General features: G+C 36.0%; 1 protein-coding gene across 1 annotated transcript in view; it reads right to left on the reverse strand.

The window, feature by feature from the left end:
• LARP1B (La ribonucleoprotein 1B) overlaps positions 1-18,675 on the reverse strand; it is a 574,280-nt gene that overhangs the window by 7,779 nt on the left and 547,826 nt on the right. Inside the window, exon 18 of the mRNA XM_085643073.1 lies at positions 9,342-9,497. Within this exon, the coding sequence (XP_085499199.1) occupies positions 9,342-9,497 (156 nt within the window). The remainder of the gene's footprint in view (positions 1-9,341; positions 9,498-18,675) is intronic.

Below are 18,675 nucleotides of genomic sequence, written 5' to 3' on the forward strand. Positions count from 1 at the left end.
TTTTCACGCATATGCAGCAATAAAGGGGGCCTTGATCACAAGGAGGTGTTAAGCTATATTAAATAGCTTAATGCCGCCTTGCAAATAAGGCAAAGGTCTTATCGCCACCAGAATGCCATAAAAAGTGCCTTCCTGATGGCAATAAGCTCTTGTAAATATGCCCCAGGGTTCTGTGTCAAAAAATTATGCCACTTTGAAGCATGCGTTAAAAGGAGAAATACTTTCATTTCTCCTTTCTTTTCCGACTTTGTCTGTGTCTGCATTGTACAGCACACATACACAGTACAAAAGGTTTTCCAGTTTGTCTAGGCATAGATAGTATTTTGCAAGGGCCAGGGGCCCTTTATGTACAAAACCTATGCTAGACTCATGCAGACACCCTTGCACTATAGTGCAAAGGTGTGTGTGTGGAACTTGTCAGCCTGATTGTGTGCCAGCACCAGGGAGAGAGATGTATAGTGTCATATCTTAGTAGATATGGCACTTTTCTCTTCTCTCCCTGTCATGCAGCACAGCAACTTTGGGTGTTGTGTTATGTTGTGCGACAGAGCCGTAAATCTGCCCCTAATGTGTTCTAATTTTCACACAACTACAGAGAAACTGAACACTGTTAGGATTAAAAGAGATCCAGTTCATACCTAATAGCAAAGAATCATAAGGCTACTACATTACTACAAGAGAGCACTTTAATTTGATGATGTTTGATGAGCAACCCTTTGGTAAAATTGATATTAAGAAGTGCTGAGAGCACCACCTACTGTTTCAGAGAGCCCGTAGTTGTCAAATTAGAGGTTTTATAATCCATGGGATTCTGTAATTCCTGTATAAATGTCATCTCTCTGAGGAATTATTTGCCTGCTTCTTTGGTCCAGCAGACAACATCCTCAAGCATTAGGACTGGTATAAAAGCAAAGTTATAGTTCCCAAGCAGAATGGAGCACAATTACCACATGGTAGGTGACATGCTTTTGGTCTTCACTAAGCGGGGAGGAAAAGTTCCAGCTCATATTAACTGATGGAAAGATATACTTTATGAAGGAAAGACTTTTGACTCACAAGGTGTTCTATACATGCGACCAAATCACCATTATGGGACATATTTGCAGGATTGAGAGCGAATGATTGATATACTGAATGTTGACAAACTGCATTTAGAGAGCACATACTAACTAGATTGTGTTTTTAGGCGCTGGTCTTAAATTTGCTGCCCACAACTGAATCTTTCTGAATATGGCAGTAGAATGAGCTTTGCAGAGTAAGTGTTTCACTCAGAGGTGAAGTTTCTTTTGTTTGTACAAGATATGGAAATATGAGTAAACAGCCTATTGTCCCGACAAATCGCTTTGACGTTCTTTCTGGTTTGACAGATATAGATTGACAGTTGGCTCCAAAATGCCTGGAAGGAGAGCAGGTCCAAGAAGGCGGCGCAGAACAAATATGAAACGGTCCACTGGAAATGAATCATGAGGGGTTGGCTGAAGAGGTGGCAACACTTATTCCCGCCTGTACCCCCAGTGCTTCTGCCTACGTAACAATGGGGCAAGCACTTCAAGAAAACATGACTACACCTTTCAGAATCATTTCATGGAACATAGCGGGAGTCTGCACAATGTTAGGTAATGAGGATTAGTTAAGTCTTGTTCGAGGCTTTGATTTAATTTGCTTACAGGAAAATTGGTCCTCAAATTATTTTTATATAAATGGGTATCGTTCTTTTTGTGTCCCAGCAATTCCATCTACATCAGGTAGGGCCAAGGGTGGTATTGCGGTGCTTATAGCTGTAAAATATGCGCCTGTAAAAGCCATATGCATTTGTTCCTCTCCCAGGGATCAACTACTAATGATCTCTGGCTTGGCCCTGATCGAGCTATTATTGGTGAATCTTTACAATAATATTTTTGATTAGGGAAACTGTCAAGTGATAGAGGACCTGCAAGATGAAATCAGCAAAGTCTCCTCAAAGAGACAGCCTTTGTGTAGCCAATGGGTTGTAGATCGTAATTGCACTCTTTGTAAATATAGCAACGAAAGTGTTTGTGGAATGGAAGACAATGATGACCAGTCTATGGCTCACTTTAATCACTGCTGCATATAGGAAGCATTAAATGCCATTCTGGTCGTAAATGACTTGACTTTTTTTTATATGATTGTGTTTACGATCCCATATTGGGGTACTGAACCTAAGTTGAAATCTCTATTGATTTCATGTTATTGTCCAAGAAATATACCTCCCTTGTTCAGGATTTTAAAATTCTACCAAACTGAGTGATCATAACTGGCTCATAGCCAATTTTAATATAAATCCAAAGATGGGGATCACTGAAGAACCTCTGATCCAGTATAATCTCAATAAGGGAATTAGGTTGAAATGGTACTGGGTAGATCCTCAAAGATTCGAGCAAGAAATCATCTCAGGTAACCGAAATCTAATAAATGGGTGTCTGACCCTGATTGAAATAGTACGGGACTTTGAGGTGCTTTGCACTGAAATCTCCCTGATGCTGGTTTAGAAGATTCCTCCAAAACATGCCACACTGAGGCGCTGGTTCAATAACGAATGCACCAAAGCACATAGAGAGCTGAAAGGGGCCCTACATACTATTACCCGTAATAGAGTGTGAGTAAAAACCTTGAGGGGCAAATATAAATCAGTGATTGAACAGCGGAAAAGGAAATTGAGGAAGGAGGTGTGGGAGGACTTGACATGTGCAGGATCCCTTAAAGATTAAAAAAAAATTGTAGGAAATCATAAACCGCCCAATGTTCTCTGAAGATGTGAGACAAATGGACTCATTGATCCTAGGGGAAGCCTGGGAAGCCCAATTCTCCCATATTTTTAACTCCTCACATAGGATGACAATGATAAATGCAGTAGCACAGGAGATGCCCCATGACCCGACCCAAGCTTTCCAGCTAAGTTTGTCCATCTCAGGTCAAGTAGAGGTGGCTATCGCACAAGGCATCTGTCTGAAGGTGCCTGGTCCAGGTGGGGTGATCCTGGACCTCTTTAAGAGAAATCCTAGTCTGTGGACACCGCTATTAACTAACATTTCAAAGCAGCCAGTATTAGCCTACTGTCTGGGATGTTGAAAGGGTCTCAGTTTTTTAGAAAAGGAGACAGGAACGACCATCTGTGCTACACGCCCATATTACTGATTGACGCAACAGTAAAGGTTTTGGGTAGAGTCCTCCTTGCACGTTTAGAAGAGTGGGCATCCACGAAAGGGGTTCTTTCTAACACACAATACGGCTTTAGAAGGGGCATGGGCATGACCGAACAATGCCGCAACTTGTCCCTGATTGTCAGTAAGCACACAAAGTCCATGAAGGGCTCCATACACCTGACCTTCATGGACTTATGTAGCGCTTTTGATACTGTCAACTGGGAAAAATGTTAGGCTTTGATGGGAGATATGGGAGTTGAAGAAGCATTAGTAGTCCTCCTACGTAGGCTTCATACAAATCCATCGGTTACTATAAGATATGGCAGCAAGGGGGAACAGTCACAATCTATCATTTCTAGTGTGGGGCTCCATCAAGCCTGCATTTTAGCCCCTTTATTATTTCTTATTACACAAATAGGCTTGAGGCTTTTTTATCGAAAAGGGAGTTTGATTTCCGAGAATTGGTAGAAATTTTGTCCCACTGTTCTAAAATGTAGATGATACAGTTCTCTTGGCAAGGACAGCTATGAGTTTGCAGAAATCCCTTGACGCTTTTACAGAGTTTATGATAGCCCTCAATTTAAAAGTTAATGTTAACAAATCATACATCATGGTATGTGGTGCTCAGATTACAAAAACGTTCATGATGCAGGGAAATGTGATAGAAAAAGTTTGTGATTTTACATGCTTGGGCAACTTATTCAATACTTAGTTGAAATGGGATCCCCTGCTGACCGTTAGAGTGCAGCAGACAAGCAGGGTCGTGGACATGCACTTTCGTTTTGCATCTAAGTTGGGGCAGAAACCAGTAAAAGAACTACTAACTGTTTAAAGAGCTAAATGCCTCGCTATCGCCACTTACAGGGCAGGGGTATGGGGGTACAACAGATGTCATAAGCTCCAAGTAGTAGAGAACAACTTTTTTAGAAGACTTCTGATGGTACCAAAAAGTCCCTCCATAATACCCTGCCACGCAGAACTGGGCCTAAAGTTTATAGAGGATCGCTGTGACCTGGCTCATTATGTTTATGGGCTAAGATCTGGCTATCGGAGGACTTATCATTCTTGAGAGACATTATTAGGGATTGCCTTGCAGTTCACAGTGCTGAGAAGATCCCCTGAATTCACTACTGTAAAGACAGGTTTTATGACATAGACCTAGGTCACCTCTGAAAAAAACCAACCAAAATATGCCCTCAAATGCCACAGACACTATCAAACTGCTGTCCTTTCTTAGGGGTAACATGTGTAATCATCAGTCTTCAGGCCATCCCGAAGCTTCCCCCCCATGTTTTGACCACTCCATAGTTTCACATAGATTTAACCACAATTATCCAAACCAGATTTTATCGTACTAGGTTTCGGTTAGGCACTGTGCACTTTTTGGTAGCTTTACCTCATCAAGGAGGGTAGTCGGACAAGCTCATGCCATGGACCTGTGAAAATTCATGTAAGTAAAGCACATTACACTTTGTACTATTTTGTGCACTTTACAAGTCAGTGGGAGCTAGATTTCTGCTCACATTATTGAGAAATAAACATCAAGAAAAATACCAATACTGATTATCATTCATTCAACCATTCAAATCATGATCACATAATCCAATTACTATGATCAATTGAATTTATTCTAAAAGTCAATTTTTAATTGAAGAAAAAGGTTGTTTTTGAGATTTTTTAAGACTTAATTTATGTTTTTAAGACTTCATTAATTTTTGTATATACACAGGAATCACAAATCTACAAAATACAAACATGTGCCAAACATACAAATGACATATATACAAGTACAATACACAACAAAAATAATTTTTTTGCTCAGGTTCTGAACAGTTTAAATTGCAATAATACCGTAACCCCCCACCCCTGACAACTACCTAACTATGGAAATTTTGCACGTTTTAGCAGGGGCAATAGCCAAATAGTGACCCTACTGCGCTCATAATAGAAGTTTAACAAAAAATTATTTTTCAAGATCAATTCATTACGCGCAACAGTGGTAATACATCCATAGAACACTTTTTTGGCTGAAAGAAAGGCTGCTGACGTGTTTCAAACCCTGAAAAGTTTCTTCAAGGGTTCTCCTCACAACACAGACCAAACACAGAAAGAGCTGAAAATTGACAAAAAAAAAGTATAATTAACAAAAATTGCCAATTAAGACTTTCACGCTTACATCTCTCTCATTCAATCAACACCCCAGTTCCTCCTTCTCCTGTCTTCACTCAATGAATCTCATAGGGAAAGGCACATGTTGGCTGCTACAATCTAAATCAATAAACAACAAAGAACAAAAACCCAATTTTTGTTGTCTTTCTCAAAAACTAAAAAGATGTGAAAGCACCAACAGCAATGATCTTCTTACTTCTCCCTTTGCCAAATCAAGAACGAGCAACTCCGCTTGAACAAGGTTTTCTTTCCTTTTTTTCTGTGGAACTAAAGGGACCAGTAGTGAGTTTTCTGAACTTTATGGGACCCCACTTGTCTCCTTCAGTGGCTGAGAAAGGGGGCTTTGACCATTATGGTAGCATGTAGCTGTAAACTTTAGCACGTGTCATTTATCAAATTAAGATTACGTGTTCATAATCTATGGACTACTTGTAATTAAAACAGGACTTGTAAACTATTTCTGTAGATACTGGCACTTTAGGTACTGGCATAGGCACTGTCTATTTACATATGGTTCTCTTCATGCAAATGTAAGGAGACACATTACATGCCTACATTGTTTTCGCACTTCATATCCAATCGGAGAGAAAGAGCTCTCTCATAGTTCAAAAAGACTTTTAAGCCATTTCCATAATTGCGGGCATCTTGGATATTTTCATGACCGGTGTCACTTTTCACATAAGTTTCAACTCGCTACTTCTTGCCAGCGTGAAAAATATCTACATTACCCTGGCAGTCCGTGTTTAATCCGAAGAAAAGATTCACTCACAGGTTGTAAAACAAGTTGAAAGAAAAGAGAGCCCTGTACTGAAAACTTACCAGAGGATTCTTGCAACGGCAACCTTTGCCTCGTTCACAGGTTTAGTTTTTGTGCTGGACTCTGAGTCGAGTATGGTCTTCGTTGGATTATTTGTTTTGGTGGTATGTTCCACATCCAGATTACAAGGTCACACGATCGTGCCATGATTTATTGCATCTACGGCCAAAAATGATCATTATGTTTTGGCAATTTGGAAATGGTAAAACAATCAATCCTGCATAGGGAATAAAAGTTTCATTGTAGAGCTCCTGGAACATGTCTTTAAGCGAGGATCGCTCTGAAGCCAAACCGAAGGTTTCTAGGTTTTGTAGTCCTGGAGCTGTTATTGCAATTAATAAATCAGTACGGACGTTATTGCTCAAGTAGTCCGGTTAAGAGTGCTTACAAATGCAGACCAGTTGACCGATTCAAACAGCTGGTATTCACTGATTAGGAAGTTCTGTTATCTCGTTTAATCCGTTGATCACTGTGTTGAACTTTACAATTAAGAAGGCTTCTCTCTGGCTTAAACGCCGTTCAGTGTCACCTCCTCTATTATGGTGTTCCATTGGAAATATCACCATCTAGTTCAGATCTGCTTTTTATATGTTTTTCTTTTATCCAAAGATTCACCAAGGGAGCAGTTACAACCTTTTTCAGATTCTTGATTTGTGTTGGGTGATACGTTGGCATAATTCTTGGTTTGTTTTTCCAATATACAACATATTACATGGGCAGATTATGCCGTAGATTACATTTCTGGCTTTTCAATTGGAAAACGTAGTATGTTTCCAGAACATGTTCTTGTGAGAGAATAGGCTACCTTCAATAGTTTGGCTGCAGCATGTGCAGGTGCCACATTTGTGATGTCCTTGAATTGGAAAGAGATTACAATGTTATTTTATGGTTGTTTTTGTTGAGGGCATAGGAAAAGCTGCCTGGACAACTTGGTTGCCAACACATCTTTCTTTTTTAAAAGGATCATCCCAGTTTTTAATCAATTCTGATTAATGATCTTCTTCAACTGGTTGGACTTTCTACAAAATGTTGTAAAAGAACAGGCATTCAAATTTTTCTCTCTCTTTTGTCTTCAATAGTGCTTCGCGTGTTGTCCACAGCTCCTTTTGACGACTGTTCAAGTAATTTCTCAGGATATCCACGGTCCTTAAGTTTGTCTATCAAGTGTTTTGCATGGAACTGATAATCTGCCTTCTCAGAACAATTCCTTCTGACTGGGTTGTTGATTGAATGGGTGAGATGAAAGCGTGAAAGCCTTGATTGGCACTTTTTGTTAATTATAGTTTTTTTTTTAATTTTCAGCTCTTTCTGTGTTCTTTGTCCTGAGGAGAACTCTCAAAGAATCTTTTCAGGGTTCAAAACGCGTCAACAGCCTTTCTTTCAGCCAAATAAGTGTTCTACAGATGCATTACCACTTTTGCTTGTAATAAAAAGTTTTAAAACTTCTATTATGAGTGCAGGGTCACTATTTAGCTATTGCCCCTGCTAAAACGGGCAACATGTCCATAGTTAGGTAGTTGTCAGCGGGGTTACAGTATTATTGCAGTTTAAACTGTACAGAACCTGAGCAAAAAAAATATTTTTTTGTGAATGCTGTTCCAGGAGTTCAAAGCCTGCTGAGCCAGCCAGGAGCTGTCTTTCCAAAGAGTCAATATCAGAAGTATGAGGAACCTTTGGGAAAATGGCTTAACCAGTATTAAAGTGAATGCCATCTTTGAATGCTTTTCAAATCAAAGGGTTCACTGACCATAATGCGGTCAAAAACTCGGGTCATGATTTTTGGCAAGAGTAGACATAAGGGCCATTGGTACATGGGGAACTGCAGACTACAACTATTCAAAGAATATTAGTACTTAGGCTTTCTCCTTGACTAGCAACTGTCTTGGACCCCATAGATGGCCACCTGAGAAAAACCAGAGACCAGTGTTTGAAATGTCTTAAAAGGCTTCAATGTTTGCTTCAGAAAATTTGCCTTATACCGTTGGCTAAAATGTACCAAGCTAGGGTATTATTGTACCTTATGTACCCTGTGTCCTTGTGGCATCCCATCTTCATAGTCTATAGATAAACTCGAAGGGTCACTAAGGTGTATGTTATTTGAGATCAAGAAATTGACTCCAATTGAGTAGTTAAGGTTGAGTTGGATATCAAATCCTGCTGGTCCACTGCACTGATACCCTTTTGATATATGTCTTTGCAAGTTGTGCTGTGTAAGGTTCTTTGTTGCTCGGCATTGAGACTGAAGTGTGCAGTGGGCCTAGAGACAAATATTGATTTTATATCAGCTTTTCCTTGATCATTAATTATGATTTTTTCTTTCTGGATCTATAAATGTCATACTTTTTAATATTCTTATTGAAGAAGACTATGCACATTTAATTAGCCTAGGCGGATGGCTGGATGATAGGATAGAATATGGAACTGTGTTATAATAGCATTTTTACATTTTGCATATGATGACATTCTGTGGTGCCCAATCTTGTGTGGGAAATATATGCAGATGTATTTCACCCACCCGCAAATGTTACAGACCTCTGTTGCATGGGGTTCCAGTAGGGTGGCTATGCCATTTATGTGACTCTTGACTTGGAAATATTTGTACATATTTTATTTAATTGTGCTGCTTTGAATCAGCCAATTCTCAAGTTCAGGATTTGCAAATTGTGCTCTTAGGATAATATTATGAACTGCACCAAAAGAAAATTGATGATCTCATAAATTTCATATTTTGATATACGTATAGATATCAATAATATATTTAATTCATAACAAATATCTTTTTATAGCTGTATGTGTGTAGACAATAGTAAATAATTATAAGTCTTAATATTTATAAGTGTTCATGCAAAACCACACTTTATGGAGCAATGAAGTACTGTGATAACTTAAAGATCTGGCCCATGTGCATTACCCACATTCCCATACCATCACTCTCTTTAGCAAGGACTAGCACCAGTTGCATTTCCTTAACACAACAATAGCAATGCAATCCACATGAACTGAAGGGAAAATAATACATACATAAGAAACTTTGCAGCAAAACATGAAAAGCAATAGAAAGAAGCAAGTAAATATATTATAGAAAAATTAGGCCAATATACATTTCTCTTTGCATTTTACCATTTGAAGGAGCACAGACACGATTTTGAGAAGTGTTCCACCATAGTTGATAATCGCTGTCCTCCTTTCACCTCTGAAATTTTCATCCTTTGAACTCACCTCAACTCTAAAGTCCTCCAATCTTTTAAAGCTGCAGAGATAATCTGCTAGTTTGGGGTTGATGGAATGGTTTTTGGTTTTCGAATACTTAAGATACGCCCAAAACTTTTCCAGCCCATAGAGTTGACCTAATTAAGAAGAGAGGCAGAATTTTTCAACAAATTAATACTGTATTAATACGCCAGTACGTACTTGTATCTTGACAAAATCAAAGATAGCTTATCCTTCTTGAGTTAAGTAGCATCTGCAACAGTTCCAAACCATGACATAACTACTAACATCATCCTATTACAGGGAATATGTTGCCTCCAACTCATTAGGATCACTACTGATCATTAGTAGGATTGAATACTTTAATATTCTATTCATAGGCATCTCAGCTTGTCAATGCATATTTTGCAGTCAATTCAGAATGCCGTAGCCAGGCTAATTATGGGTGCCCACAAATACGACATCATCTCTGGTCACCTCACAACTCTACATTGGCTTACTGTTTCGAAAAAGAGCATTTTAAGGCCTTCTGCTCTGCTATAAAGCGGCCTTCTCTACACATCCACCAAATTACGTCCCAGATTTACAAAGTTGTTACGTAACAAAGCACCGCCCCCAAAGTTGCTGCACTGCATAGCGTGACAGGGAGAGTGCAGGGCAGTACCATATCTACAGAGATATAGCACTATCCTTCTGTGTCCTTATCGCTGGTGTACAATAAGGAAGCCAAGCGCCACACACACACCCTTGCGCCAAAGTGCACATGTGTCTGAGTGAGTCTAGCATAGGTTCTTTACTCGAAGGCTATCCTTCCAGTACAAAATGCTATGCTTAGACTGAATTTAAAACTTTTCCCACTTTGGATGTGTGCGGTACAGTGCAGCACATAGGCAAAGTGGTAACAGGTAGGAGAAATAAAAGCATTTCTCTTTTTTAACGCCTGCTATCAAGTGATGCAAATTGTAAGTACAAAACCCTGTCTATTTTTTTTTAAATATGGTTTTGCATCAAAAACCATGGGTGGTTGCACGGTAACGCCCATCTCCCACCCTTTGAACGCCCTCTTGATGCAGAGTAACGTAAAGCAGCGATTCGCACCGGTTTGCATTATTTTTCCTATCAACCAATGCAAATATTATTTGCATTAGTCTGTAAATCCTGAAAACGTTACGCAAACCTTGACAAAAAGCCTTAGTGAATCTGGCCCACCATTTCAACAATGTTTACAAGCCGACCAGACTACTACTCTTCCTCCCCCCCGCTCCAATCTGGGAATAGTGCCTACATTTCGCATTAAGTATTGCCTCCAACTCTGTAGGTTCACATCTTCAAAGAAGCGCTTTGTGATGGTATAAATCGAACTTAAAAAGTAGCAACAAAAAGAGATTTCTCACAAAAGGCCTACTTTTTCCTATGAGGGGAAATGCCCACCCTATTTTAAATAGTGGTACGTTGATCTAAAATCACTACTTTAGCTCCCTACAAACTGCTTTGATTTATTTTAATAAATTATCCTTGGTATTCCCAACTTTAATATTTAGACATAGCCATCTCCATTCTGCAAGTGAACGGCACACGCACATTACCAGCCAGATTTTTACAAGCTCCATTAACAACAGCCGTATTCAGGGCCAGTCCCATTTGAAAAAATCTATTTTCTGACTTGTTGTTGCATGGGAAAGAGGTATAGAGGGTGTGGCTCTCTCCTGGCTGGAAAGTTTTCTTTCAGAACGCCAACAAGAGGTGAGATTGGGCTCCCACCATTCTATCTCTAGGGAGCTCACCAAGGGAGTACCACAGGGCTCATGTCTAAGCCCCACACTGTTTAATGTGTATGTAGCCCCCCTGGCAGATATCGTAAGATCTTATGGATTCACTCCTGTTTCGTATGCTGACGACACTCAGCTTCTGTTCCCCTTTAAAAACCTGACGCCCGCAATCCAAAAATCCTTTGCGGACGGAATGAGGGCAATATCCCACTGGATGGCCGACAATCGCCTCCAGTGTAATGTTGGGAAGACAGAGGTTATGCTGTTTGGAGATGCCACACTCCTGTGGTCTCCGGACTGGTGGCCTCTTGATCTAGGACCTACTCCTATTCCTAAACAGACTGTTAAAAATCTTGGTGTGCGTCTTGATAAATCCCTTCTGTTTAAAGAGCACACAAATCAAGTAGCAGGCCTATGCTTTCAGACCATTGGGATGCTTCGGCGAGTCTTCCCATTTCTATCAGACTCCTATAGGAAGACTCTTGTCCAAGCCTTGATAATCAGCAGACTTGACTATTTTAATGGCTTGCTGGTCGCGGCTAATGAGGAACAACTTCAAAGACTACAGGTAGTCCAAAACACGGCTGCGAGACTAGTTCTCAACGCCCAGCCAAGATCTCCGTCAATCCCCCTTTTGGCAAAACTTCACTGGCTACCAATCATACAGCGGGTAAAATTTAAAATCTGCTGTGTTATTCATAGTTGTTTATTCTGCCATGGACCAAAATACCTAAAAGAACTTTTCAAACCTTACACACCTAGTCGTACCCTGCGTTCTAGCAGTCAGCAACAACTTATAGTTCCCAGGATAAAAAAAGCCAGGCAGGGAGGACGTGCCCTGTCCTACAGAGGACCAATCATCTGGAACTCACTGCCCCCTGCTCTTAAAAACGTTACTAACTTTCCTAATTTTAAAAAATCCTTGAAAACGTTCCTATTCGCCGGCTGTTAGGCTCTTGTTATGAACTCTTCCAGCATAAGATAAGATCTGTGCTCTTTGGTAACCATAAGCGCGGAGATACCCCTTCGGGGGTCGAGTTCCTGCGCTATATAAGAATATAAATAAATAAAATAAATAAATGGAATTCATGTCTTCCACTCGACACAAAGTCCTTGCAGATCCCTGGATCTGCTTTCTTAGAAGAGTTCCCCAGTCTTCAAGAGGAGGTACTCATGTGTCTTTCTTATGACTCACTTTTAAGTTTGTCATAACTTGAAACATATGCTGAGCTGAGCTTAGGTAGTAAAATAAATGGCTTTAGCCAGTGTTGTCCTATCCATGATTGATCTCAGGAATTTCAGGCAAAGGTGGCTCACAAATGCACATGCTTGATGCTTCATGACATGTGACCTACAACATTAAGTACAACAATAAGAGGTTGCACCATGCTCCCATCAAATATGACATCAGTCGCCCTTAGTTGCTCTCAGTCAGCTTGAATAGGAGATAAGCCTTTGGACTCCCATTAATGGCAAGAAGAGAACAAAGCACTGGCTTGGAAAAATTCATCTGGAACCAGAAAACATTCTGACCCAGATTATAAATGAGCAGGAATTTATCACACCCAATAAAATCTAGCTCCTATTTCATTTTTTGGGGGGGATAACATGTATTTTGGTACTTACTGCCCCAAAATTCTGTTATCATAACCGCCATACTACTTTCTAATGTTAGGTTCTAGCAGGTTTGACCTGCAGAAAATAAAAAGAAAGGTGAGTTATGGAATGCACTTGGTAATTCCAAGGTGTGGTAAATACAACACAACTTGGAATTCTGACTTCTGTGCAAACAGGGGTTTGCACAGACATGGACAAACACTGCCCCGCTAACTAATCCGGGCCTCTAACGTGTGTTTACCACCTTCATCTTCTGAGGAAGAGGCACACAGGCACTCTACATCCGTATCATTTGTCCGTAACAAAAACTAAATTAAAAGAAAATTAACAAAAGCACCCCAATAAACTACAAAACTATAGCACAACAACACAAGACACAATAAGGCAACCCTTCAAGGGCACATTGGCAACTAAACAAACTCAAGAGGGCACAACACAATAAAGCACAAAAATCATAACTGTACACCGAAATCAACACAACTGCAAGTTTGCACAATAACACAATTTCATAAAAAAGAAACTTACCACAGTACACTAAAACGGTGAGCACTCTATATATCGACTTTTTAATATCGAGGGACATAAATATCGAGTCAAAAATATCGAAGGTACAAAATATCGAAATAGATAATATCGATGTGAAAAATATCGTTTTTTTTTTTTTACTTATATGTCGATGTAAGTAATATCGTTAGTAATAATATCGACATGTGAAAATATCGTCATTGTGTGTTTAGTAAATATTTTGAAGTTGTTTGTATAAATAGTTAAAATGTATATAATATGAGAAATATTTATATTGTTTTAGGGGCGGGATGTTGGGTTATAGGGGATAAGGGTGGGGAGTGTTTTAAAAAAGTTAATTTATTTTTTTAATATATTGTAAAATTTAATTAGTAAATTTTATTTAAAATGTGAAATGTATATTTAATTTTAGGAGCGGGATGTTGGTTTATAGGGGATAAGGGTGGGAAGTGTTTTAAAAATGTTTATATATTGTTTAATTTAAAAAAAAAATTAATTTAGAAATTGTAAATTAAATGTAGAATTTTACAAATAATTTTAGGAGCGGGATGTTGGTTTATAGGGGATGAGGGTGGGAAGTGTTTTAAAAATGTTTATATATTTGTTAATTTTTTAAAACAATTTTTTAGAAATTGTAACTTAAATTTAGAATTTTACAAATAATTTTAGGAGCGGGATGTTGGTTTATAGGGGATAAGGGTGGGAAGTGTTTGAAAAATGTTTATATATTGTTTAAATTTTTTTTAAATTAATTTAGAAATTGTAAATTAAATTTAGAATTTTAGAAATAATTTTAGGAGCGGGATGTTGGTTTATAGGGGATAAGGGTGGGAAGTGTTTTAAAAATGTTTATATATTGTTTAATTTAAAAAAAAAAATAATTTAGAATTTGTAAATTAAATGTAGAATTTTACAAATAATTTTAGGAGCGGGATGTTGGTTTATAGGGGATAAGGGTGGGAAGTGTTTTAAAAATGTTTATATATTTGTTAATTTTTAAAAAAAATTATTTTGAAATTGTAAATTAAATTTAGAATTTTACAAAAAATTTTAGGAGCGGGATGTTGGATTTATAGGGGATAAGGGTGGGAAGTGTTTTAAATATGTTTATATATTGTTTAAAATTTTTAAAAATTTATTTTGAAATTGTAAATTAAATTTAGAATTTTAGAAATAATTTTAGGAGCGGGATGTTGGTTTATAGGGGATAAGGGTGGGAAGTGTTTAAAAAATGTTTATATATTTGTTAATTTTTTATTAAAAATATTTATAAATTGTAAATTAAATTTCGAATTTTACAAATATATTTCGGAGCGGGATGTTGGTTGATAGGGGATAAGGGTGGGAAGTGTTTTAAAAATGTTTATATATTTGTTAATTTAAAAAAAACAAATTTTGAAATTGTAAAATAAATTTAGAATTTTACAAATAATTTTAGGAGTGGGATGTTGGTTAATAGGGGATAAGGGTGGGAAGTGTTTTAAAAATGTTTATATATTTGTTAATTTTTTATAAAAATTATTTAGAAATTGTAACTTAAATTTAGAATTTTACAAATAATTTTAGGAGCGGAATGTTGGGTTATAGGGGATAAGGGTGGGAAGTTAATTTAAAATGTTTATATATTTGTTAATTTAAAAAAAAAAATATTTAGAAAATTTAAATATAATTTAGAATTTTACAAATCCCATAATTAAATATAGATTTCAGTCAGAATAGTAAATTAATTAAGTTCAGTGTCCAGCACTTATCTTAATTAAATATAGACTGGAGTGGGAATAGTAAATTAATTAAGTTCATTGTCCAGCACTTACTGTAATTTAATATAGTTTGGAGTGAGAATAGTAAATTAATTTAGTTCAGTGTCCAGCACTTATCTTAATTAAATATAGATTGGAGTGGGAATAGTAAATAAATTAAGTTCACTGTCCAGCACCTACTGTAATGTAATATAGGTTGGAGTGAGATTAGTAAATTAATTAAGTTCAGTGTCCAGCACTTATCTTAATTAAATATAGATTGGAGTGGGAATAGTAAATTAATTCAGTTCAGTGTCCAGCACATACTCTAATTAAATATAGGTTGGAGTGAGAATAGTAAATTTATTAAGTTCAGTGTGCAGCACTTATCTTAATTTAATATAGACTGGAGTGGGAATAGTAAATTATTTTAGTTCAGTGTCCAGCACCTACCCTAATTTAATATAGGTTGGAGTGAGAATAGTAAATTAATTAAGTTCAGTGTCCAGCACTTATCCTAATTAAATATAGACTGGAGTGGGAATAGTAAATTAATTAAGTTCATTGTCCAGCACCTACTGTAATTTAATATAGTTTGGAGTGAGAATAGTAAATTAATTAAGTTCAGTGTCCAGCACTTATCTTAATTAAATATAGATTGGAGTGGGAATAGTAAATTAATTCAGTTCAGTGTCCAGCACATACTATAATTAAATATAGGTTGGAGTGAGAATAGGAAATTAATTAATTTCAGTGTCCAGCACTTATTTTAATTTAATAAAGACTGGAGTGGGAATAGTAAATTAATTTACTTCAGTGTCCAGCACCTACCCTAATTTAATATAGGTTGGAGTGAGAATAGTAAATTAATTAAGTTCAGTGTCCAGCACTTATCTTAATTAAATATAGACTGGAGTGGGAATAGTAAATTAATTAAGTTCATTGTCCAGCACCTACTGTAATTTAATATAGTTTGGAGTGAGAATAGTAAATTAATTAAGTTCAGTGTCCAGCACTTATCTTAATTAAATATAGATTGGAGTGGGAATAGTAAATTAATTAAGTTCTGTGTCCAGCACATACTGTAATAAAATATAGGTTGGAGTGAGAATAGGAAATTAATTAAGTTCAGTGTCCAGCACTTATTTTAATTTAATATAGACTGGAGTGGGAATAGTAAATTTATTTAGTTCAGTGTCCAGCACCTACCCTAATTTAATATAGGTTGGAGTGAGAATAGTAAATTAATTAAGTTCAGTGTCCAGCACTTATCTTAATTAAATATAGACTGGAGTGGGAATAGTAAATTAATTCTGTTCAGGGTCCAGCACATACTCTAATTAAATATAGGTTGGAGTGAGAATAGTAAATTAATTAAGTTCAGTGTCCAGCACTTATCTTAATTAAATATAGACTGGAGTGGGAATAGTTAATTAATTAAGTTCAGTGTCCAGCACCTACTCTAATGTAATATAGGTTGGAGTGAGAATAGTAAATTAATTAAGTTCAGTGTCCAGCAGTTATCTTAATTAAATATAGACTGGAGTGGGAATAGTAAATTAATTAAGTTCAGTGTCCAGCACCTACTCTAATTTAATATAGGTTGGAGTGAGAATAGTAAATTAATTGTGTTCAGTGTCCAGCACTTATCTTAATTAAATATAGACTAGAGTGGGAATAGTAAATTAATTAAGTTCAGTGTCCAGCATCTACCCTAATTAAATATAGATTGGAGTGAGAATAGTAAATTAATTACGTTCAGTGTCCAGCACTTATCTTAATTAAATATAGATTGGAGTGGGAATAGTAAATTAATTAAGTTCTGTGTCCAGCACATACTCTAATTAAATATAGGTTGGAGTGAGAATAGTAAATTAATTAAGTTCAGTGTCCAGCACTTATCTTATTTAAATATAGACTGGAGTGGTAATAGTTAATTAATTAAGTTCAGTGTCCAGCACCTACTCTAATGTAAAATAGGTTGGAGTGAGAATAGTAAATTAATTAAGTTCAGTGTCCAGCACTTATCTTAATTAAATATAGACTGGAGTGGGAATAGTAAATTAATTTAGTTCAGTGTCCAGCACATACTCTAATTAAATATAGGTTGGAGTGAGAATAGTTAATGTATTAAGTTCAGTGTCCAGCATTTATCTTTATTTAATATAGACTGGAGTGGGAATACTAAATTAATTTAGTTCAGTGTCCAGCAACTACTATAATTTAATATAGGTTGGAGTGAGAATAGTAAATTAATTAAGTTCAGTCTGTAGTGGGAGTAGTATGTTAATTAAGTTTGGTAAATAGCAAATATTAGAATTAAATATAGAGTTGAATAGGAACAGTAAAATTAATTTGATTTAATTTACAAAAAATCTGTAGATTTTAGTTTTGGTTGGATAAAAGATAGAAGTTATATCAGAATGCAAATTCCAATTTTTTTTAAAAAATAGTAGAAAGGAAAATAAGATTTATTTTATAGTTGTTGGAATGTATATTCATTAGAGAGAAAATTTTGTTTATTATTACGCATATTCTAATAATTAAATCATTGAAATAAACATGTAATAAAATAATTAATATTTAACATTTGTATTATAGTTATAATTTTTTTATAATGGATATATATTTGTTTAATGTATATTTTGGACATGAATATATGAACACACAAAATAATTAAAAATAAAAAAATCTGATTTTTATAGCTGTTTAATATTTATAAATTTATATTGTGTACTCTCAAAATTTTTAGACTTTATTTGAATTTATAAGAAATTGTATGTTTTGAAATATATGACTAATATATTTTAATTATTAATATTTATATTACATAATTAATATTGAAATTGTTTACAATTTAGAATATGTATTTTGTTTATTTTTTTTGGTATGTTGTAGATACAATATATTAATTATATCATGTTCATCTATTTATTTTGGTAATATATACTGTTTTATTGATATATTAATAAAAATATGTTATTTATTATATTTATTTTTATACGTTAAATAATTTTCACATAGATAAAAAAAATAGGTATTCTTTTTGAGTATTTTATTCTAATGTTTTACTAATTTTTAAAGTAATGTGTAATGTTAAATAAATAGTTAGGGCATTTATTGGTATTTTTTTAGTAGTTATGTTTGTTTGGGTCTTTTATTTTGTAACCGCTCGCTGTTGTTTTGGGTTATTTTGGTCGAATCCAGGTCGCGGTCGGGAGCTGTTTCGCGTTTGAGAAGGTAAGAGTTATTTTCTTTATTATTAAATAGTTTTAAGTGTTTTGTGGAAGTAGTTATGTTGTAATAAGTGTGTATTGATTGATGTTTTAGAAGTTAGGGTGTTAGTAATAGTTTGTATACGGTTTTATAATTTACGTTGTGTTCCGTGTTTGTGGCTTTGTTAGTGTTTTGTTATTTCGGTGTGTTAAAGTTTTATAGTGTTTGAATAACGTTTGTAGTGATGTTTTTAGGTGCCTTTTGTGTGTTTGTGGGTGGGTGGGAATGTTTGTTTCTCTTTTGTAGGTTTTACGGAGAAGATATTTTCGTCGGTTTCAAACACCTTATTTTTTTTAAAGGAAGTGTGTATTAGTTGTGTTTACTAATCTTTATTTTACACTTCCTTTATTGTTCGGGTTTCCAGAAGCGGTTATTTTCCTTTTTAATAT

Source organism: Triturus cristatus, chromosome 2_2, assembly GCF_964204655.1.
Source record: "Triturus cristatus chromosome 2_2, aTriCri1.1, whole genome shotgun sequence".
In the NCBI taxonomy this organism is placed as follows: Eukaryota; Metazoa; Chordata; class Amphibia; order Caudata; family Salamandridae; genus Triturus; species Triturus cristatus.